The 25,264-nt window shown below is 46.7% G+C and overlaps 1 protein-coding gene across 4 annotated transcripts in view; it reads right to left on the minus strand.

The window, feature by feature from the left end:
• Positions 1-25,264, minus strand: part of hdac4 (histone deacetylase 4) — a 109,571-nt gene that overhangs the window by 42,667 nt on the left and 41,640 nt on the right. The window contains exons 1-6 of one of the 4 annotated variants that reach the window (XM_068710527.1): positions 15,590-15,864; positions 9,367-9,573; positions 9,025-9,170; positions 8,353-8,524; positions 5,084-5,204; positions 3,738-3,856 (exon numbers count right to left, since the gene is read on the minus strand). In XM_068710527.1, coding sequence (XP_068566628.1) covers positions 3,738-3,856; positions 5,084-5,204; positions 8,353-8,524; positions 9,025-9,170; positions 9,367-9,573; positions 15,590-15,593 — 769 coding nt within the window. In that variant the 5' untranslated portion in view covers positions 15,594-15,864. Of the gene's footprint in view, positions 1-3,737; positions 3,857-5,083; positions 5,205-8,352; positions 8,525-9,024; positions 9,171-9,366; positions 9,574-15,589; positions 15,865-25,264 lie in introns of those variants that run through there. The other 3 variants (XM_068710528.1, XM_068710526.1, XM_068710524.1) reach the window with 3 other exon arrangements.

Raw genomic sequence — 25,264 nt, forward strand, 5'->3', positions numbered from 1 at the left:
TGACATTTTGACATTTCCACAATCATCTCTTGCTATGCTAAATAATAAACAAAGCCACGCTTAAAGAAATATTACACAGGTGTGACAGGAAAGCGGCTGCGACGGTGACAGAAATGTGTCTGGTGCCAGAGGAAGAAAGAAAAGGAACAGGAGGATGACGAAGCAGAGGGTGGTCAAGGTTGCGTTTGTGCGTCCTGAGTCATTAAGAAATGGACGGCTAAAAGGAGGAGTGGAGAGAGAGAGGACAGATAGAAGGACGAATGGAAGGTTAGAGGGAGGTTAGGACAGTGAAGGAGAGAGAGAAGGAGGGTGAAGGAGGGGTGTGTGTTAGCCGGGCACCGGTCACCACGGGGCGTTCACCTCAGGACGCAGTGACTTTGAAGGGTGTTAATGCCGACTGGGCAAAAGCACACCAGTGTGCACACGTGCGAACACACTCGCTGCAGAGGGCCCAGACTGGCTTTACTGCTGATGCTGGCACTTTACTGTAGCCCTTTCTTCCATCCATCCCCTCCTCCCTCTGTCTCTCTCTCCCTCCCTCTTTCCCTCCCTCGGCATAACTCCCTCTCTCCTTCATTGTTGAGCCACTCTTTCTAGTTTTTGTTCCGCGCAAACGTGCACATCAGAAGCAACCGTTGGCATCGGTGTACGCGCTGCCTCCTTATTGCATACTTCACCGTCCGCTTTTCAGGTTTCAAGTTATTCAGCCACATTCTGACTTCACATCCTCTCTCGTCAGGCAACAAGAACAGTAGAAAATCACCCGAGCTGCTGCAGTCCTGGCAATATAAAGGTGAACTTTTAAAAGAGATGTCCACACTAGCCATGGGTGGCCAAATTGGCTTTTGAGGCAAGGAAGTGTAATGACACACAAGACTTCTGAATCCAAGGTAGAATTTCATACTCACTTCATATGCTGTGTATTATATGCCCAACACAATAGGACACGTGGCCTCAAACGTCTCGTTTCAGAAGAGAAACTGTTGTATTGCTGATTTCTCTCAGCGTGCTTCGCCTCTATATGTTATCGCCTATTACACGAGACAAAACATAACTTTCAATGTTTCTCTCTGATGCATTCTCACACTTCAAGATAGCCATTAACACTCTAAAGTGAAGTCCCTATACCTCTACCCATCTGATGACGTATCATCATCAATACCAGATTAAACGTCTCTATAAGTGGTGCTCAGTGTATCAGTGGAGGAGGAAACCGGTTCCCTGATACGAACATATCGATCAGCTGCTCGTCTGTTTTGACCGGCGGGAGTCCCGGCTGCTGGGGAAGCCGTGCTGCTCGTTCAAGGAAGGGCAGAGAGTGGAGGAAGATTTATAGAAATCAATAGAGCAGTTTGCTGAAACTCATCAGTGGAGCTTCCCAGAAATATCTATTGATGATACGTTAGATGATAGGTTTGAGGACCGACAGACCGTAGGTCAAAAGATGGACGGGTCTGTTTGTAAATCTCTTTACAACCCAAACCATTGATCAAACATTAAGCTGTCTTTTCTCATATATACATATATATATATATATATATATATATATATATATATATATATATATATATATATATTGATAACATACTGACGTATGAAGTAAATATAAGCATAGTGCCAGACTAATGGCTCCTTCTCATTGGTTGTTGTTTCACCGAAGTGTGAAGTTCAAAGTCAATGGGTTTGAGATTAGATGTGTGAAATACCAGACGTTTAAACAATGAGTTTGGTTTAGTTTAAGGTACTAAATAAAAAATCAGAGCATTACTATCGCAGCAAACAACTATTTACAATGCAAAGATAAAGTTGCCGTTGTTTGCACCGTTAGCTGGAAGCCGCCGGCTCAGCCGTCACCATGTTGAGAGTCACGTGGAGGAGATAAATGTGCTCTGAATACCATCAAGTCCTACGATGAGCGGGGGTTAACGTGGAAGGCGAGGATTGGTGGTCGGAGGAGAACAACAAGGAAGTCATCTCGTATGAAAGTGCAATCTGTTTGTGGATATGCTGCAGGGTTTAAATGTTCAGTGCAGTGTGGTATGGACTATGTGTGTGTGTGTGTGTGTGTGTGTGTGTGTGTGTGTGTGAGAGACAGTGTGTGAAAGAGAGGTTGACAAAGGGGGTCAGCATGACAAGTCTGTGTCTGTCATGAAGGCCTTGCAGACTTCCTGCCACAGCATTCAAAGTGGCCTCTGTGTTCTCCAGTACCACAGACAATGAACCCCTGTTGGGACTGTACGCCTGGCCTCGCCTTCCCAACGTACATTTAGGATTTACACGCAGACGTTAGAGAAAACGGGTCATCACCACAAGCGACAACGTCATGTGCGACAGCGCCAGTCGTCAGCGCGGCGCACAACTGTGGTGACCACCGTCACCCACTTCCTTCCTGAACACAGTTCATCTCTGTCTGCCCATCGAACCTGATCTCCAGCGTGTCGGCTCACTGTTGACACAACAGTTCCTCAACAGCTGTGCAGAAGCCTGTGTGTTTCCCTCTCTGCTTCTCAACAAAGAACAATGCCCTCAAATCCTCTCCTGAAAGTGTCTTGATAAATGCACTGTGATACGTTTGTGCTACAGCGCCTGTTGTACTTGAACTATGAACGGTGAAGCTGTAAGTTGTTCATATTTCTCGGCACCACTGGCACACAGAGAAACATCTGACTCCCTGAAAGTTGAAACTTGCCGTCTTCGAGGTTGTGCGCCAGGACAAATCCTCCTCTGCCTCCAACTCACAGCGGGCGGGCAGGAGTGCAGAGCGCACAGAACCCGGGTCCAGCTGCGACAGCAGGCAGCGATACCGCCGCGGCAGCTGCCGGCGCTAAGTGAACAATCACGGCTCGCCGTACTTGACTTGGACAGAGGGACGGACTCTGACGCATCCAAAAGGCAGGAACTGCTGGTTCTTTCAGCGCTTCTTATGACAACTCTCAGAGTAGTGAATGGTTGCTTTGTTAAACGGTAGGATCTATGACGTCTGTGGAGCAGTGTCCCTGAATGAATCTAAAACAGCAGAATAGCCGACTGGCTTTACCAAAACGTCTACACCTGATGATGAAGCCCAAGGCTGAATAGAAGAAAGGACGTCATTTTCTCAAGGACTCAAATCCTTGAACAAAAACAACAAAAAAAAGGTTTAAAGATCATTTCAGACGATGTCTCGACTGCAACCGGTGGCTTCCTGAAGTCCGCCTTTTGCCTGACAGCCGGCAAAGAAACAGTCCGGCACACAACCCCTCGGAAAATTGTCATTTTTTCCCTTTGAGATTTGATGCATCAATGAGCTTTAGAGGTGCTGGGAGGCTAGATGTGTTTTCCTGCTTCCAGTCTTCATGCTAAACTAAGCTAAGCTAAGAGACTGCTGCTTCCAGCTACTTATTTATCACAAAGACAAGTAGTGGTAAAAAACATCTTCCACCTAACTCTTCTGTTCTAATGTTCTAGTTTAGAGTTCCAATCTCCATCCACCTGCCCTCATCTACATACGAATGGTTGAAAGGACCTCATTAAATAACTTCTGCAGACTATTTCAGGGGCTCCTTTTAAACCTCCAGCGGTTGACTCCTGGTTCATGTGCCTGACTTTGAAACCCAATAAGCCATTTCCATTGCTAATGCAAAAGGAAAAAGGGAGATTAGGGCTCCCCTCGAGACATGCAGTGGTTTTAAGAGGTGGAGGAATATGGATGTCAGGAGGTAGCAATGCCTCAGCACATCCAGGGCACCACTCTGTACCTGTTTTGCGGAGAGGGAAGTCGTCTTTTGAGTCGTATGTGCCCAGCATCGGGTGGGTGTATGCTGACAGTGCCGTTTGGGGAGGAGAGCTCTGGTCCAAAGAGCTGTGCTGGGTTTTTCTACAAAAAAGAAAAGAAATATATATATTTAATACATCAGTATTCATGTATTTTTTTGCCAATCTCGGTGATCCCACTGTGCCTTACTTGATTATCCATAGACCTCCGCAAGGTCAACACTTTAAAAGACGCAGCAGAGAAGACAACAATGTGGGTGGAGCGGAGAAAGAGACAAAGAGTAGAGAGAGGGGACGGAGACCGTAAGCATCCTCTGCTCGTCTCCGTCACCACGAGACAGCAAAGAGGCCGAGGCCTAGTTTCCTTCTCAGAGGTGTCTGAAGAATGCACAGAGACGGGATGGAGAAGGGTTAGAAATGCAGAGCGAGAGGAGAGACGAGGCTCAAAGAGGGAAGAAGTGAGGAGGAAGCAAACAGGTGGGGGAGTAAAGAAATGGGAGAAATGGTGATGGTGGTGACAGTGAAGGCAAACCGCTTTCCTCACACACTCTTTGGATCGTTTTATCATTGTCTGCCTCGGCAGAAAAGTCTGACTGCTTAAAGCCTCTTCAAATATTTAAAGCGCATGAGAGGTGCCATTGTCTTTTCTCTCAGCCCACTTCAAACACACCTCAAAGAGAGCCGGCTGTCAATCACCCACTACAAACATCGGCAGACAAAAAAGGCGCGTTCTTCCAGCGTTTCCTCTGCAGATTCAAGGCAACGGGCGAGGACTCTGAGAGACGCTAATGTTGATGCTGGCAACGTCTTACACATGCAGGGATACCACAACACCGGAAGGTCTGCCACGATGATGACGGCCTTCTATGTCTCTTATGTTTGATATCAGGTGTGGATATTTGGTTTTTGCAGAGATAAGAAAGAGCAACAACTAAAAGGCTTATAAAACTACAAGAAAACAATACAGGCTGATAATCACAGTTTTCATCTGTGTGGAAGCAAAAAAACTAAGTAGCATTTAAAGATCATTAAAAGGCTAGTATTAAAGAGAATCATTTCCTTTAATATATATGAAGATATGAACTACATTTACAAAGCCGAGCTCATGATTTGTTGTTCAGGCTTTCTAAAAGAAATGTAAAAAATACATTTTAAATTTGACAAAGATGCTCGCTACGGAGAGGATGCACATTTGTAATTCCGGGCGTAAATCGGAATTCTCACCTGAAATAGACTTGATTTGGACCTAATATGGCATAAATCCTCCATTCACAACCGGTCACTTCCCAACCCCATGAGTGCTTCTGTAGCGGCGGGCTGCGACACTCACCCATACCAAAAGCGCGGGTCGCCGGGCAGACAGTGGTTGAGGCTCCGCTGAGCCAGCGCTTTCTTCTTGTTCAGGACAAACTCCTGAAGTCGCATCTTCACCTCTGTACTGGCGACTGCACCTGGCGGAGACGGAGAGATGCAGAGAGACGCGTGAGACTCGGGAACCAAAAGGAATGTACACTTTTTAATTCATCGCCACCTCCTTCAGCGCTGCGTTTCTGGAGACGTGCGCATGCCTCTGCTGCACCGCCGCCTGTTCAATCTGTGACACGCAACGTGAAGATTATAACAACATCCATCCGATAATGAGTTCGTAACCTGCATGCGGAGAGCGCGCTCTCGCATCAGAGTTTCACGAGGAACTCCACAGAGGCGACAGTAGTGCTCTGTAACTCATGCAAGTTTCATTCAGCTCCCGGTCTCTCCTCAATTACCACCGTCGTTTCACCGCCGCAGACAAAGTGTCCAGGGAGGGAGCGGTGGATGAGAGAGTGAGGGAGAGAGAGACGAGGAACAAAGTGAGGAGAGCAATAAAGGTGTGTGTGTGTGTGTGTGTGTGTGTGTGGGGGGGGGGGGGGGGGGGGGGGGGGGGGAGAGAGAGAATAGGTGTTCTGAGAATACAAGAAAACCCCGTAAAGAGAGTGGGAGTGATAACAGGTACGTGTCGAGCTCGAGAGAGGAAGTGGTAAATACAGTATGTGAACGTGACAACAGCTAATATATGCTCACTAAATCACGCTGCAGCTGAAGTGCTGACATCCCAATATGTCCGCATTGCCACTGAAGGAAATTGGCTTTTATGAGACTGCCTTCTATGCGATTTATTGCAGTACTTAACAAAGCTTCCTCTGTTTACGAACCCGATGCTCTTTCCACAGACGTCTAACTGGAGGCTCTCGCCCAGCAGACAATGGTTGAGCAAATGGACTTCACTGACACAAATCATGCTTCTACATGTGCGTCCACCGTTCATGTTGGAATGGATTTGTGCTGAAACGTTTGTTGAAATACCTTCATGCATCGTAGCCTGTCCATAAAAAAACAAATCACAGCGTTTTAGTCACGCTAACAATGATCATAATAAAACACATGACTGATTCACTTTCATCAGTTAATCAGTCATCAAGTAATGGGAACTTTGAAACTAGAAGTATCGGATTAAGGGTTTCAGAGAGTCATTTTCTACTCATTGGTAGCCATTTTCAAATTAAAAAGCACCGTTAACACATTTTAGATCCCTTCAAGTCCTGTTTTAAGTGGACAGGAACACTGAGTAACACATGTAGTGAGGCAGGTTCATATAAATTGCACCCCTCAAATAAAAGGCGACTCAAAGTGCTGAACGTGGCGACTTGAGTCTTTCATCTCGCCTTCTGTGTATGCAGTATAAAATAATTACAGGAACAAGAAAAGCAATTAGCTCAAAGAACAGCCACACACATTTCCTCCTGCCAGGAAAAAATAAATGCATGCGTGTCACAGCTCATTTGAGTATTAATGCTCGGACATTTTCATTTGTCCCTTTGCAGCAGGACCAGTGAAGGGACCATCAGTGCTCCAATGATGAACAACAAACAATGACTTTGGTTTTGGCCTCTAGTGTTTGTACACACAAAAGCAATTGCTGAGATCTGGGAATTTTGGCAATATTGACTTTTTTTTTTTAAATGACGCAGTTTCATAGAAATCCTCAGCAGCACAGCAGAAGTTATTAGGAAAACAAGAAGGGAACTGTAAAATGATTACCCCTCTGTCCATCGTCAACATCCATCACCGACCTCAGATCTGCCTAATCCATCTATGACCTCCGCCTCTTTGTAATGGCTGCACACACAGTGTTCCTATGCGATGAGGGATTATTACCAACATCCCTGGCACGCATTTGATTTAACGGCTGAATAAAGAGGTTCAGATAATCTGGCTGTTGGCTTGTTGACAACCGGTCTGATCAGAGGACAGCTCGTGTTTCTGACTTTGTTGTAGAAACGTCATCGTGTTCCATGATCTCATTGGGCGGTTCGGTGAGTACAACGTTACATGAAGGATAAATAAACCAAATGATCCTTTAATAAGAAACTAAATGAATGGATGACGTCAGGGTACAGCTCATTTATTGGTGTAACTTATATAGTCATATATATATGACTGTAGGGAAAGAGAACAAATGTAAAGGCCTGTGTGCCACTTCAATGTCTTCCTCCTCTCGCCTCGTCTGGTCCCTCTTATTCTTCAGGCTGTTCTGACTGCAAGGCCATGAGGACAGGTGCTGTGACAGACGGGCCGAGTCTCTCCGACGCCTGCTGCGATAATATGACACGGTGCTTCGGCACGGTCGGCCGCATTCAGGAGAAGTTAAGGGAATGTGATCAAACATGACAGCTTTATTAAAAGCTTGTTCGTGACACTATTGAACCCCGGGGATGCCAATCCACTAACACTCATGACTGATCTCCTTCAGGTCACTCATGACTGATCTCCTTCAGGTCAGTCATGACTGATCTCCTTCAGGTCAGTCATGACTGATCTCCTTCAGGTCAGTCATGACTGATCTCCTTCAGGTCACTCAGAACTGATCTCCTTCAGGTCACTCATGACTGATCTCCTTCAGGTCACTCTGGGCTGATCTCCTTCAGGTCACTCATGACTGATCTCCTTCAGGTCACTCAGAACTGATCTCCTTCAGGTCACTCAGGACTGATCTCCTTCAGGTCACTCAGGACTGATCTCCTTCAGGTCAGTCATGACGGATCTCCTTCAGGTCAGTCATGACGGATCTCCTTCAGGTCACTCAGAACTGATCTCCTTCAGGTCACTCAGAACTGATCTCCTTCAGGTCACTCAGAACTGATCTCCTTCAGGTCAGTCATGACTGATCTCCTTCAGGTCAGTCATGACTGATCTCCTTCAGGTCACTCAGAACTGATCTCCTTCAGGTCACTCATGACTGATCTCCTTCAGGTCACTCATGACTGATCTCCTTCAGGTCACTCAGAACTGATCTCCTTCAGGTCACTCATGACTGATCTCCTTCAGGTCAGTCATGACTGATCTCCTTCAGGTCACTCATGACTGATCTCCTTCAGGTCACTCAGAACTGATCTCCTTCAGGTCACTCAGAACTGATCTCCTTCAGGTCACTCAGGACTGATCTCCTTCAGGTCACTCATGACTGATCTCCTTCAGGTCACTCAGGACTGATCTCCTTCAGGTCACAATGTTTGGATACCTTGTGTAACGAAGGCATAAGGCATTGAAGTTGCTACTTACTCTCCTGCCCCCTCTCCTTGTTTTTGAGCTGCAGCAGTTTGTGCTCCCGCTGCTGCTTCTCCATCTCCTGCTCAAGACGCTGCTGCTCCATCTTCCTCTGGTGCTCCAACAGCTCCTGTTGGTGCTTGAGCGCCAGTAAGTCCTGTTGGTGCTGGTGGAGAGAGACACAAGACTAAAGGAGGAAGAAAAGTACAAGGAGACAGAGAAGAATGGGTAAAGGACACTACACAGGATGAGCAAACTCAGAAGACATTGCTTTTGACAAGGTGTAGCCACGGCCTAACTGTACACAATCAATGATCTGAAATCTAACAAGACAATAACAAGGACATGACGTCACCACGCAGAGTCCAATACACTAAACGTTAACCAGGAGACTGAGCAGACTGGAGAACACACATCAGTTATTACCCGATTGATCGTCCTCATTTGGCTGACTTTTTTAGCAAAGTGAATCACGTCCAAATTCACACACACTACAAGCTTTACTGGGGCCAAGGTTTCCCATGGGGATGACTAAACAGCAAAAATACTGCCACCAGATCAGATTGCACTCGCATCGCTCCAGTGTACACACGCTTCCCTCCCCCGTCCTTCAGATGGTGCGTTTCTGCTGAGCGCAGTCCTACGGGTGGCTGTGTCCGAGGCGGGACTCCCTCCTCGTCCACTCACCTTGACATGCTCCTGCAGTTGGACTTCGTGTTGTCGCGACAGCTGCTCGTGCTGCCTCTGGAACTCGGCGATCAGGAGCTGCCGCTGGAGCTGCTGCTTGTGTTTGAGGGTCACCAGCTCCTGCTGCAGCTGCTGCTCCGGCTGATCTGTGGGACATTTTCCAAGACGTTAGACGTTCATGTTCACCTTCGTTTGGCCTGGTTTCCCCCCGTTTTTGCCTTTTATTTCTTTCTGTGTATGTGCATTGAGTGAGATTCCTTGTATGGCGTTCAAACTGTATTGAATATCCAGGATACAACTTTTAATCACCAGACATGACAACCAGAGATAACGCCCACTTACTAATGACTGGCCCGCGGCCCGGCTCGGAGGACGCGGCAGAGGCCGCCGGCGTAGGGTGGTGCTGGGGACCCAGGCCGAAGGGGGGCTGCTGGTGGTGGTGGCGGTGGTGATGGTGGTGGGGGTGGTCCACTACACGCAGGTCCATTGGAAGGATGGCTGTGGTGGTGGAGGGCACCTGCATGGGCAGCGCTGCCGAGCTCACGTCCACTGTTGGAGGAGGAGGAGGGAGAAAAGATGGAGGAGGAGGAGGGAAGAGGAGGATCACATGAAGATGGGGTTTGTTTAGAAGATGTTTAGAACTTACAATGCAGGTTTTCTAGACTCAAAACATGGTTGCAAATCACAGTATGAAAATAAACCACAAAAATAACACACACACACACACACACACACACACACACACACACACACACACACACACACACACACACACACACACACACGTTATTTTGAGAGAGTTATTAAAGAAAATTCATGTAATTTATTTTCTCAGAATATCTGTTAATTCAAGGTCCAAATCGTCATGTCCTCTCTGCTCCAATAAGACTCATGAACACTTGTTACATCAGCTGTCTGGCCACCGCAGCCTCCACTGTGGCACCCGGAATTACACTTTGTATTGGTTGTTGGCAAACTGGGGACTTAAGTTGACTTGTACACATTGGGTAAGAGCATTACAGAACACACACACACACACACACACACACACCAACTGCATCTGTGATTCAAACCACAGTGACAGCCTGAGCTGTGGTGGGAGCAAAGTGTATAAGAAGCCTCCATCAAATACTCCCGACACACACACACACACACACACACACACACACACACACACACACACACACACACACACACACACACACACGACAAAGTAGCACACGCGGGTCGAATGATGAAACATGGCAGCAGAGAGCAAAAACAATCCCCCTGCAACATGACTTTTGCCACAGGGATTTGCTGACATGCATGCAGACTTACCGTGTGTGTGTGTGTGTGTGTGTGTGTGTGTGTGTGTGTGTGTGTGTGTGTCTGCGCGCGGTGTAAGCGGTGACGCTACATTTTGCTTACTGTAAGTGCACTGCTGACAGTGTGTTTGTGCATCTTCTACAGAGACAGCGATGTGTGAGAGGACACAGACAAGGCTGCGCTCTGCATCCGTCACAGTCGGTAGAGACAACAAACACAAAGGTCACCGGTACGAGGCCGACAACAGTCATGTCTACAATATCACCGCTGCCTGATACAGACGTATAAACTGTTTGTGTCGCAGCCCTTCTGTGACATTCAATCTGAAACATCTATTCTGCTTTGGAAACATGGATACCGGGAGCAAGCGCGAGAAAAGCAAAATGCGGGGATTTTGCATCGACGAAAACGAGAGCATTAGCGTCAGATTATTTCTCCAAACAACAACAACACGGCAGCTTACACACAAACAGTGGTAAACCCGACAACATGACATCAGGGAAACAAGGAAAAACGCAAACTAAATCTTTTCCGATGTGGAAAGTGTAACTGGAAGATGAGTTTCAGGCTAAAGCTGGCATTGCAATTAGAGATGAGGTTTCTATGCGTCTGCTTCAGAGAGATAAACCAGCTAACGTAAGCTTAAACCAGTCTCTCTTAGTTTATATTTATTTTATAAATAAATGTTTTTAAAATCTTCAAAAACATGAGGAACCAAAATAAATTCTCAATTTGTGCTCGATATCTGAGCTGAAGATCAAAACCTTCGGTGAACCGGGTCGATGTCTGCTTCGCATGGAGAACCACCTTGCACCACGCCGAGCCCTCTGCCAGTCATCAATACCCCCCCCCCCCCTCCCCCCTCCCCAAAAAAACCAGTGGAGAGTGTATCTGGCCTATCACGGACGTCTTGGCATCCCCAGTGACCAATGAGGTGGCGATGGAGTGGCAGTTACTTGCTGAGATAGCCAATGACATCTTTGGTACCGGGCAGGTTTTTGCGTGCGGGAGGAAATTCAACACCGCCCAACGGGACAGCAGGGGAGAGAGGGAAGGGTGTGGCCCGGGCCAGACATGCTGGTGCTACACTTGTGCACGTGTGTGTGTGTGTGTGTGTGTGTGTGTGTGTGTGTGTGTAATTGTGTCGCTATACTTGTGAGGACTTGTTGGAAGGCTGGACATCAGAAGGAACTACTTTTTGTTTGGACTCTTGGTTTAAAAAGAGATGAGAGAATGAGGGTTTGATTTGTAGAATCCAGCTCATGTGTTGATGATCTGACCATACAATGTTCATGATGTTCATAAAAGCTCCTTTTATCAACAGTTATCATGCAGTTTTATCCATTTCTTTAAAAAACAGAATAATCAAGGGTAGATATCCGGCATGTACTGATGAGGAAGCTGTGTGTGTTAAAATGATCCCCGAACTTCTGACCTGCAAACACTAACAGGCGTATAGATGGAGCGGCTCATTAGAAGATAACACTGTTTCACAGAGCGGTCTGTGCCGATCATCCGTGTTGTCCAAACAAAAGCCTCTCCCCACCTCGGACCACGGTGGTCGCTCAGCCCCACCGACTCTCCCATTCCCCGTCCACGCATACATGTACACACACATGCCTGTCAGCTGTTTGGCCATACACTTAATAAGCGGTAAGCATCCAGGCCAAACAAACAAAACCCTGTGTTGGGTCAGTGCACTTTAAACGGGGTGCCACTCTGCATTATTTGGACCCATTCAGAGGCGACCCCGGCGCCAGCTATTCCAGCATCACACATGCATGGAGCATCGTCTCAATTAACACCTTTTCTACTGTATATTTTCCCATGCAGACTTACGCCGGGGGCCGTGTCGGACTGACAGATCTGCTTCGGGCGGCCCCTGGACTTCGCCTCGCACACTTGCTCTTGACCCCCGTGCCACAGGCAATTCACAAAAGACTGTTTGTTTTCACCCCCCCTCCCCCCAAAACGGCAAGATACAAAATGCGCACGTTTCGCTTCTACGCCTTCACATGCGACAACAGAATCGAAGTGGTTCTTTTTGGGGAGAATGGATGACAAATACGCATGAAGTGATCTATGATGGTTTTACTACTAGAGCTAATATTAAAGATATCAAACACAAAGAGGGTGATGTGTAGGATCAAGATTCATGAGACAAGCGGGTCGGAGGGAAAACTGAGCGCCGTCTGTGATACGAGGTGCGCTGGGCTCTCGTGCCAAGAAAGGTTCCCAAAACGTGTCACCTGCTTTGAATGAACCTGCTGCTCCACTACACCCACTTCTGACTGGAGCTGAATTCATGAAACGGACACAACAAACAGACTAAGTAGAGAGAAGTGGAACTGCGTTTACAAAAAATACTTTGTCTTGTGCAATATTGTGTTTCCATGTGCAGAATGATGTACTGACGTTTTTATTCTGCTAACATGGCTGACCACATATAGACCAGTGATCAAGAGCCACAGAGGGGCAGAGATGGAGCGGAAGAGGTGGAATCACTCCTCCGATCAGCTACACACACACACACACACACACACACACACACACACACACACACACACACACACACACACACACACACACACACACACACACCTTTTGATAACCTTTGTGTATTCATGTGTCAACACTGCGGTTCATACCTGAACCACACTTGTGTCCAAGTCATTTCAAAGGCTTGAGTGAATGTTTTTACGTCTATAGTTTCATCTTTCCGGTTACATTTATATGACATTATGGGGCAGAACTATGAAACCATTGGATCAAAGACTTGTTTCAGACTGCAAAACTGGTGCATGCTACGAGATGCGGAGTGTTTACAACTCTTCAACATTCATCAAAACCTGCTGCTATGATCCGATCAAGTCCCGTCTTTAAACTTAACTGTGTTTTCCACTGAACTAATATGTTACACATATAATAATATAAAAGCTGTTTGATTGCACATTAGGAAACACACCCGTGTCCCGTCTGACTGACAGCTCCCGGTCAAGAGGACGTGGCTCCACGGGATCACGGTGCGACAGAAACCACAAAAGCTCCGGGAATACCAGTCCTCAAGGAGGAAATGTTTACAATAAGCGGACAAACGGGGCGACAAGCGGCACCCGGCAGGACGCGGGCACCTGTGAAGTAATTAGCTCGGCTTACACGGACGGCACTCTGTGACTGTGGCATGAGGCAATGGTGCTAAGCCAACGGGAGGAGGAGGCCTGATTGCGCAGGCACGGATCACAACACAGGCTGACATCTTAAGTGAAGTAAATGAATACAATATGTGTGGAGGTAAACGTCTTCACTTTCACTTGAAAACTTAAAATGTCAGTATAGGAATCACATTTTTCAGAGTATGCATTAGGCTCTAAATGTGCAGCAGGAAAGGACTGTAGAAGCTACGAGGGACCATTAAAGATGAGGGCGGAAGTGAGATAAACGCTGTTGATTTCCAGACGGGACATTGTGTTTACTCTGTGAAATCCCACGGAGTTGTGAGGTTTCCCCGCTGCAGGCGCAGTGATGTGAAATCTGACTGAACTCACCACAAAAAAGATAAAACGGCCCCAAAACACACGGCTGGTGAAATGTCAGCCTGCGCCTCCTCTCCTCCGTCCCCTGAACCGTTCATCCGTCACTCTCTGTGCCCGTCCATCTCTGACTCCGCCCCTCCCTCCTCTCACCCCCCTCCCTCCGTGATCAGGCTAAGATCACGGATCACACAGAGGGAGCTATTTATAGAGCAGGATTCCCAAGGGAGCTCCTCGCCCCACCGGGCATCTATGCGCTCAGACAAAACCTCATGCATGTTTAGTCTCAGTTCATGAGGACCTGAGTGCAAGCGCTCATGTCAAATTCAAAAGTAGTCAAGACAGTGTGTGTGATTTAAAACAAAAATACACACACTGTACAGCAGCATAATGCTCGCAGATTAAGAATGAATAGTAATCGCTGATATGGTGTGGCCCCGGCCGTGTGAACCCCCCCCCCCCCGCGCACACAGGGAGGCAAACGCCATGGCGACCGGTGGGATTGTGGCCGGCGGTTGGCTGGACAGGGGGAGGAGGGGGCGGGGCGGGAGATAGAGGGAGGACCAATGGTGGTGGGAGACCGATGTAAACGCACGGTCTGGGTGCGCAGCGCTTCATGTGGAGTCCGGGACGGGTGAGCGCGCATGTTGACGTATGTGTGTGTCCCTGGAGCGCTGTACAGCGTGTTGTGTTTGTTTGTCACCTCTTTGTTTTCTTCATCCCTCTTTCTCTGAGGACGGCGCTCAAAGAGCGACTCTGCTGGGCGGGAGCGATGGAAAGCAACTAATCAAGTGGTTTTGAAGAGAGAGGGGGATGAACAACACCTTAACTGGCATTGATCAAGTAGCCGGTACACTAGCTCCAGCACCAATTGTCACCGTGATGGTAGCAGACATACAGGACAGAGGCTGGGGCCACATGGTCGCACTGCATGCACACTGGCCAAGAACCAAAACTGCACACAAGACTCTTGTTATCAAATGATGCGAGAAACAGAAAATGTAATCCAGCACAGAAATATAATCCATTTTTGATGAGAAGATACAGCTGGTTCATCTCATTTCAAGTCATTTTGCATCCCTCTAAGAGCTGAGCAATAGACCAATGAAATATGTTCCACAAAACTGATTTTTGTAGTGAACCACAAACCACAAACTTTCATGCATATTCCGCACACACACGCACACACACACACACACACACACACACACACACACACACACACACACACACACACACACACACAGAGGCATAAACAAACACATGCGTGTGCACAATGGGCTTTGGGGAGGAACAGCCACCGCCATCTGCTCCATTCACTTAAAGGCAGCGCTGAGTGGTGCTGAGCAGGACTCTCCATACATCACTACCATTCAATAAACACCGCCACTACTCAGAGCAGCACGCCCACGCAGCGAACCAACGCACAGACATACGCTCTCCTCCTCAAGTGAGCGCGCGCACACACACACACACACACACACACACACACAAAATTTGTTTATATAAACACATGCACGCCTCAGCACACACACACACCAGTTAAACACAATACAACAATTGTAAATGTACGTTTAATCGGCATCCACATGAGCACTAAATAAACTCTTTTTCACCAAAAAATAAACACACAATGATATTACAAACCTGATTAAAGTGAATGAGAACCTCAAACATCCACACACTATACGAAACAAACAGTGCATAACAAACAAGAGCTCTCTTACCCATCGGTTGTGCCGTGCTGTCCGGTTGTTGTGGGTTTGTGCGAGAGTGTGTGTGTGTGTGTGTGTGTGTGTGTGTGTGTACAGTATTTTGAGAGAGAGAGAAAGTGTGCGTTTGTAGCCAAAAGGGCTCCTCTGAGCGGAGCAGTAAAGTCCACTGAATAGCTCGAGAACACAGCAGACCAACCTGGAATTTTGGTAGCGAGAACGGACCTCTCTCCCTTCCCCTGTCTGTTCACACCCTCCGTCTCCCACTCTATCGCTTCTCTTCGTTTGCTCTCGCTGATGTTCTTTGCTCTTCCCTCCGGCTGCCTCTCTCTCTCTCTCTCTCTCTCTCTCTCTCTCTCTCTCTCTCCCTCCCTCCCTCCCTCCCTCCCTCCCTCGGCTCCTCTGGTCCCCTCCCACACTCTCTCTCTCTCCCCCTCTAGCTCTCCCAGTGACATCAGAGGGCAGTCTCAGGCATGTTGAGCATTTTATGAGTCTCTCTCTCTCTCTCTCTCTCTCTCTCTCTCTCTCTCTCTCTCTCTCTCTCTCTCTCTCTCTCTGAGAGGGCGTCAGATAGTGATCACATTCTCATTTGACTAGACAAACTCTGTGCTTTTATGAAACTGAACAGAAGCTCGATGCTGTTGTTGCTCACATTTCTCGGTGTCTCACTTGTTGCTCACACTCACACACATTTCTGGATCATCTCTACGTAAAGCCCTCCTACACACAACAGAACAGACAGGTTGACTTGATGAGCTGCTGCTGCTTGAAACCGGAACACTTTGCGAGCACTGAGGACCCGGCTCGTGCTCGAGGGGAGGAAGCTGAGAATGACGTGATCATAAAGTAAATATCTAGGGAGCTCAATATTTAGAAAATATAAAAAACAAAATGTGATTTTTGGACAGGAAATGAGATAAATGAATCAGAGCCGCGTTGGAAATGTGTTGCAGACAAATGATAATGAGGAGCCATTAGGGATGTTGAAGGACTCGCCTACCGAGTGGCATCAGAGGCCACTGGCGACAAATGCTCCTCTGGGGAGCGACGCCTGACGTGTGTCGTGATGTCATATCAGTGGGCAGCCAATAGGAGTGAATGGAAACGCTTTAAAGACTGGAAAAGTGACGGAATACCAGTTGTGAATTGAACTTAATTGTGTTGGCTGAGGTTCCTCTCAAACGCAGGAGTGTTTTATCTGCTCCTCTCCACTAAGCTAGAGGCTCTAAACAAAATGACGTTAAGTAATTAAGTCATTAAATTGAAAATGATCCTAGCAATCAATAGCTCCTTGATTCTCCACTATAAAACTTTATGGAGCTTTTTGTAAATGGTAAATGGTGTGCTCAACACCGAACACAACCAAATAAAGATACGGGCTCTTCAGAATGAGCGGCGGCGTTCACACCAAATCAAACGCCAGTTCTCTTCATTTAAATGTGGGTCGGACATCTGCCAGTGGGAGCCACAGGTGATGCTGTGAAAAAAACACAACAGCCTGCGACAAAAATAATCAACTTTTGGAGAAACGCAACCCAATCACATAACCTGCGATCTGTGAGCCACCCGTGTTGCTACTTTAGCTGCTAGCCGCCGACTCAGTCGTCCCCATGTTAAAAGCCATGTGGAGGAAACAGATAGGCTTCCCTTTACAAAAATAACAAAACCCAATGTTCACAACGTCTAAGTTCATGTCAACACATTGATCTTTGCACACATCTCATCTAATTTGTGTGCGCATGCAGGTGCGTGTGTCTGTTTGCAGGAGCTATTTTGGAAGTTCAGTTGAGTTTTGTTTGATGAGACAAAACACACACACACACACACACACACACACACACACACACACACACACCTGGCTGAGATAACGTTATCAGCTTGTTGTGTGGCCGCTGACGTCAAACGGCTTAGCTAAGCTTCACGCAGCCATGATACTGATGACAGCAAACGCTACCCAGCCCAAACCACAGCGGCGCACGCGCGCACGCACGCAGGCACGCACGCACACACACACACACACACACACACACACACACACACACACACACACACACACACACACACACACACACACACACACTTCATTTTTAGAACTGGTAGAGTCACCGATCGGGGAGGGCAGTGACCAGACTGAAACTGAGCAGAAGAGCGCCGCATGAACTTAGTGGTAGAAATCAATGCATGGACATTGGGTTAGTTGGAGAGCAGCGTGGACAGAGATCAGTGGCGGTGAGCTGCCAGTGGATAGAGGCACGGGAGCCTGGTGATAGCAAAAGAGACAAAAAAGACCCTAAAAAAAAAAGACTGTCAAGCACCTGAAGTATAATCAAAGATAGTGTCCTCTGTAATGAATGTCTTTATTTACAAGATGTCCACGTATGCATACTGTATTAACGCAACCCAAACTTGTGTTTTGCTTAGTTTGATGGTAGTCGAGTCTGTGATATATTCTTCGGACCAGAGCAGCCAATCAGGAGCTGCTCTGCTTTCCTACAGCCGACGAGTCAAATCAAAGCCTGAAGCATATCCGCGTCGGCGCAACTGTGATGGATGCATTTTGTCATCTGTCCGCGTCCACGTCAACCAGCACACGACTTTACAGACGCCAAGTATTTAAAGAGAACCACGTGTAAGGGCCTTAATGAGCAGGGCGTGTGCACCGTGTATGAAAACAGCATGTATTTAATGGAGGCGAGTGCATGAAGCCCTGCGTGCGGAGCAGTGTGTGACACACACAGATCAGGCGGTGCACGTCTACGTGGAAGACGTGGGCTTGTGCAGTTGTTATTTTGCCACGGCCTGTGAAGGGAACCAGACGAGGCGATAAGCGAGCGTACCCGTGATAAATAGATTGTGTAGCTATCTGCATCAGAGCCGGGCGTGCGCCTTAAATAATGCATGTGGCACGATGATTGCAAGGCATGCTGAAATACACAGTTGTGGCAGCCAGGCAGACAGGCCTGATGAATAAGTAATGGACAGCGTCCGCCTCGTAATGTACACACATGTGCGTGCACGCACACACACGCAAAGCACAACCACGAGCTGGTGCACGCTCAGGAGAGAGAACAATATAGAAGCTCTTATTTTTGTATCCTCTTATGCTCTCGTCTCCCCCCTCCTCTCCAGTGACGGGGGGAGTGCTTTTTTCATCCATCTCCCCTGAGAACCCCAGACCCGACTCCAAATATGTGAGATACTGTGTCGTTTATTATTGATTCAGGTTATTTATAATTCTCTCTCTCTCTCTCTCTCTCTCTCTCTCTCTCTCTCTCTCTCGCTCTCTCTCTCTCTCTCTCTCTCTCTGGGATTCTCAAAATACAGACACTAAATCTGAAATCCATTTAAAAAAATACTCATTACTCTTGCTAAAATAATACTTTTCCAATACCTATTTTAGGAACGTGGTGGATTTCTACAGACCATCAGAACACGCTCTGTTGACGCAGTGAGAGCCCCACCGATTCATTGAATGTCTTCATGTAATGCTGCTAGAAAACACAGCTGAAGTGTAAAGGAACTATTACAGTATCGGGTGCCAAAATGTTGCACTCTCTCCCTCGCAGATTCTGCCACGTCTCTTGGTTAGCCAAACGCATGGCAACGGACTTGAGGTTGTGAAGAAAGATTTTAAAAGGCCTAACGGATCAGCACCAGCAGAGCTTCCCGGGCTTTCAGCCGCGCTATCGGTCGCTGTTTTCAGCTGTCATCGGCTGCTTCCTGCGCAGCTAATAAATGCTTTCAAATCCTCTTCAATATGTCAACAGTGACATCATCAAATAAGAAGAAGTGCAGGCGGAGCAGACTGAAAATAAATAGGCAATAAAGCAGCACTCTTAATATCCTCTATATTAACTTAGATGAGGAACAACAATACAATAGGTTTTATATATATATATATATATATATATATATATATATATATATACACATATATATATATATATATACATATATATATATATATATATACATATATATATATATATATATACATATATATATATATATATATATACATATATATATATATATATACATATATATATATATATTGAAAACACAGGTGTTAAAAAATCTTCATGATGCATGCCCGTGGTGTAGTCCGCCTATACTCATAGAACCTGGAGTTACAATACGTAACCGACGTCCCACTGGGCTGCAGACTCTTTGTTTGGAAGTACAGTTGTCAGATATGATCATATACAGTCAAACAATCTAGATATGTTGTAATTCCATGATTATAGAAGGACCTGGACCGTTAAAGTCCGTTGCCTTCATTTTGTCTGGGCAGATGAGACCTTCTTCAGGACCTCCCTCTTCGGTTTACCTTCTCACTCCCTCATGCACATCTAACCAATGAGCAGAGTAACAAGAAAACAGCTCGGCGCCGCTCTGAGGAAAGACCTCAGCACATCAAAGCATCAAAACAGCTGCTCAAAAGAGCCAGACGAGGTAAGAACAGAGACGTGGCTGCAGCGGGGAGCTCCGTTCATTCATATTTTACACCCTCTCCTTCCGTCTCAATGGTAATGCCTTCTCAGTCTGAGTTTGCAGCAGACGGAGAGCCATTAGCTGTCGGCCGCGCTAAGCTCAACTTATGAGAGATGCCGTGCACTTTAAATCACATGGGTCACGGGAACGCCCCGGTGCACTAAAGCTAGACCCACAAACTCCTCACGTCCAGAGCAGACTGTAGCATGCAGGTAGTGAAGCAGTCAGTCACAGATACAAACGGAGAAAGATGAGTTCAGGGTAAGTCATGACAGATTACGCTCCACTTCATTTTACTCGGCAATGTTTTCTGCGTTTCATTACGATTCTATTCTTGAACTTATTTTTCCATTTATGCAAATGAACAATTCTCTTCTCAAAGTCTTCTTGAAAGTTCACCCACTTAGAAAACGAGTCCGATCGACTGCAGACAACGAACCGAAGGTCTATTTCTTGTCTTAAATGAGTTTGTGGTTTAAATGCAGCCTTAGCGCTGACAGCCATGTTGCAGCCATTAGGCTGCGGGCTCGGCTGTAATGAACTAGCCTTCCCGGACAGGGAAGGGCCAACCTCTGGTCACGGTGGTGTTGTTGGCCAGAAGCTAGCAAACCGTCCTGTGAGCGCAACGCGAAAGGTCTGGACCCCGGAGTGGTCATCCATAATAGATAGCTTCCAGAGGACTCCTTTGGATTCATTTGGTCCTCAGGCTTTTAAAAGCCTTTACAAAACAGACCTCTGCATTAACAAGCGCGTTTAAGAGGAAATGAAAGGGCAAAAGCGTGGCCGGAGTCAAATCAACATAAGATCCATCAGTCCTATCTTTACATCTGCACAGAAACAGACACAACACTGTGAATTTACTAAATGTACAACTTACAGATACCTAGCTTTAAAGAAATACGCTTGTTGGTTCCAGCAACTGGTTCATTTCAGGACTGTTTGGACATTTCGGACTGAAACTTCGACTGAAATAAAGATCGGTTACAGTCAGTTGATCCACTTGAAAAGTGAAGTTCGTCGTACGAAGCTTTCCCGTTTCAACTTTTGCAAATGTGCACTCATTGCAAAGCGCCTGGTCGGTGGTGACCTTTGACCCGTGTTATGTTATGATCTGGTTAGCGGTCAGTACGTTAACAAGCTTTGAGCCCCACCCATTTCCTGAGGAGGAGAGAATAAATGTGTGACCAGGCTCATAGTATTATAATATATATATATATATATATATATATATATATATATATATATATATATATATACATACATACATACATACATACATACTCATAATCTGGGACTATTTGGTGTTATTTAAATCATCCTTAGCATTTTTGGGTTGCTTTCCACTAGTTTCTGCAGAAGACAATTGCTAACATTAAACCCATATTGATTACTTGGAGTGACAACAATGGCTGAAGCTTGATAGATGGATAAACAAAGACAAATTCAGACTAATGACAACATTGTTTGTAAAGCGCATTCATTCCTTATCCGTCTCCATTCTTTGTCTCTCCATCTGCACCGTTTGTGAACAAAAAAAAAAGACGATCCTTCAACTGACACAAGCTCTCTCTGCAGACATCCAGGTCTAAGACGAGGCAGCCAGTCAACAGAGCGAGAACACCAGGCCATATGCAAGATTCATGACATGGCAACATGGTAAAATCTTTTCCCTCTGACACACACACACACACACACACACACACACACACACACACACACACACACACACACACACACACACACACACACACACACACACACACACACACACACACACACAGTCCAACCTGCTATAGCTGTCAGGATAATGGCACTGATGCAGACAAAGTAGGTTAAGGCATTGCCTGTTCTGCTGGAAGACAAAAACAAGTCTGGCTCTGAGCGCTCTGCCGTACTTTCTTAAACTCAGATGTGAAGAGTGTGCATGTGGGTGTGAGTGTGTGGGTGTGTGTGTGTGTGTGTGTGTGTGTGTGTGTGTGTGTGTGTGTGTGTGTCTGCCTTTAACCGGGTTGACATGAAGGCCACAACCTCAGGCTATGTCTGTAGATATAATTAGGTGCTCCAACCAACCCCAATCTTTCTCTCAGCATCTAACCTGATCTCACCTCTGCTCTCTGAAAGCTTCACAGCGTTCCGCCTTAAAACCACAAATTCAGTGCGTTGTTGATTTTCAGTTTCCATTTTTATTCAGAAACGGAGGTAAATTATTCCAGAACTGTTGGGTGAAACAAAAAGAGGACTACAAAAAATATATAAATAAATAAATTTTAAAAAAGGGTGAGAGATGGCGAGGAGATGAGATGAAGATTATATTTCAGTTCATCAAAAGCCATTTGGGCGATGGCTTGACATGGTTGTTAGCGCACCAGCCTGATAGTGGCGGCGCAGAAAAGAAGCAGCTGCCCACCGACTCCTGCCTACACCAAACTGGCACCAGGCAGGGCAGTCCATGCCAGGTCAGGGAGTGTGTGTGTGTGTGTGTGTGTGTGTGTGTGTGTGTGTGTGTGTGTGTGTGTGTGTGTGTGTGTGCGCGTGTGTGTGTGTGTGTGTGTGGGGGGGGGGGGGGGGGGGGGGGGCTTTGGGGGCCCATCTGGGGGAACTGGCACCAGTGCCTGAGGGCCGTGTGGGCTCCCTGGTGAGCATGTGTGTATAAAACAGGTTGTCTTCCATTAGGAGAGGTGGCAAGTCGAGCAGGTGCCGATCGTGTCTGTTGTTGTTGATGTTGTTGAGGTGTACAAGGTACACAAGGTACACAAGGTTATTGACTTGGATCTTTAGTTCCGACTACAACCGATTCTGTCATGATTATTAATGCTTATTATGTTGGAATATGACAACTTTAAAGCAGAATAACTGATTATTAGGTCATAATTATTAGGAGATTGGGGAACATTTGGATTGAACTATGATTCAAAATAACTTAATTTTTTGACTCATCACAGATACTACTTTTCCTGAGGGGGGGGGGTCTCTCTTCCCCATGAGATTTTGAGCTGCAGCAAAATCAAAATTAGCAGTGTTGAGATTGGGTACGAAAAAAAGAGAAAATGAAGAGAAGCAGATGACAAGCTGCCAAAAACTCCCAAATCTTTGTGTAGGGGAATGTTCCTTTACAGTAACAGAGCAAGCAGACAGACTTACAGTGTCAGGATTAAGGTCAGGCATTCAGTCACTGTCTCTCTCTCTCTCTCTCTCTCTCTCTCACACTCACACGCACACACACACACACACACACACACACACACACACACACACACACACACACACACACACACACACACAGCGGGGGTCTGGCCGGCGGACAAGTATCTCTGCGCGGTCATGGTGACCTACAGACGGGGGTCCTCTGGAACTCATCTCTGGCCCCTCATTACTAAGCCTGTCCCCTTTCAACGGGTTCCGCTACCTTCTCTTTGCATATTCCATCTGTTCTCTACAAAATGAATGTATTTCATTCAGCACATCAACACAGAGGGAGATCTAGAAACAGGAAATAGAAGTGATTCAAATCAGAGAGAGTCATCAAGGTGTTTACTATTAAAACGCTTTCTTCATCACAAGATGAAGATCTCAGAGTCATGATATAAATGCACCACCACATACGCTGCTTCTTTTGGTGTTTGGAAAGTCACAAAAAAAACTATAAGTGCTTAAAATACCAAACATGCAGATGGACAGCGGAGACGTAGGGTTAAGGTGCAGGTTCCATTATTCTGCTGGGACTCTCGGTCAACATTGGTGCGACTGCTCTTTAACTTAAAGCTACTACAAAGACATTTTGTGGGTATTTCGGCACTCCTTGTGGACATAAGCGGTAGTGTTTCCGAGTCCCTTCAGAAAGTCTCATTTTACTGCAGCAGGGTCCATGCAGTCCTGGGTCCCGGTTCTCCGGTGCCTCCCTTCCCTCCGGCGGGCGGCCCGGGTCTCGAAAAAGCCCGAGCAAGCATAGAAATAGAAATCCCATGCAGAGAAATGAGAGAGGAGTGTTAAGAGTGAGAAAAAAGAGAGTCAGAGAAATGGAGATGCAGGGAGTGAGAATGAATTTGGCGTCGTCCAAAGATATGTTGCTCTCCACTTTTTGCGACTTCCTTCCCAGAGTTTTGAAATGGTAATGAGTCTGCTGCTATTTGCATAATGTGCCTTCCCTCATCCCTCTACTCATCCAGGCTCTCTTCTCCTCAAATTGCTTTTCTGCTCCCATGTCTCTCTCTCTATGTCTATCTGTCTCACGTCCCGTGTCCCCGTGTCCCTGTGTCCGCCCCCCCTCCCAGCCATTCATTGCAGAGAGATACGCTGTTCAGTCAGAAAACAGAAGCCGGCCAACAGGTCTGCCACTTCCTGTGCGAGCAGCTCTTTGTCCTTCTTCCTCTACTTGCTCGCCGCCTCACATTCTGCTAAGCCATAATATCAGCGTTGTGCAGACAGAGTGGTGGACATGTGCGCGAAGCATTAAGGCAAAAAAAAATAAAAAATACTAAAAAAGACAACTGTCATGTTTCTTGATGATTACCAACGGTGCACCCCCCCCCCCCCCTACCAAAAGGAGCCATAACAAAGCCCTTCTGTGAGCTACAGAACCACTTCTGGTCCACATTATCTGTCACTTCTGTGAGCCTCTATTTTCCCGTCCTCTTCTCCCAATTTCTCCCCCCTCCTCCTCCCCCTTCTTCTTCCTCGTCACTTCTCTCACCTTCCCCTCCCTCCTCCTCCTCGCTCCCTGCAGTGTCTGTGCTCTGACAGTTATGTGTGAGTGGAGCGTGGGCTGCTGCTAATTTGTGCAGAGTGGGAGAAAGCTGTTTTGGCTTTGGGAAGAAAAGAGCCTAGTTTAGGCTTTGTGCACGGGTTTGGACGGACAGACGCGGCACGCACGCACACACTTAAACAAAAAATCAATACGCGGTTGTCTCGTCTTTGATTTCCTCTCCCTCTCCCCGATGTCACATGTGCATTTCGCAGATACAAGCAGATGCTCAAACCCACGTTCACGTCGATGTGTGGAAGTGACTCTGAAAGGTGCTGCCTTCTGTTCCTCTTACAGTTCCTCCTCCTGGGCACTATTTACTCATCCTGCTTGATATGCACCCAAAGCTGTCTCCATCATCATCATCATCATCATCATCATCATCATCATCACCACCACATCTTTTCAATTGAGTCATTCTCTCTGATTGACCAGCGAGTTCTTCCTTTAGATCC

Source organism: Cebidichthys violaceus, unplaced genomic scaffold (assembly GCF_023349555.1).
Source record: "Cebidichthys violaceus isolate CVI_PGR_0920_01 unplaced genomic scaffold, fCebVio1.0.p SCAF_159, whole genome shotgun sequence".
NCBI lineage: Eukaryota > Metazoa > Chordata > Actinopteri > Perciformes > Stichaeidae > Cebidichthys > Cebidichthys violaceus.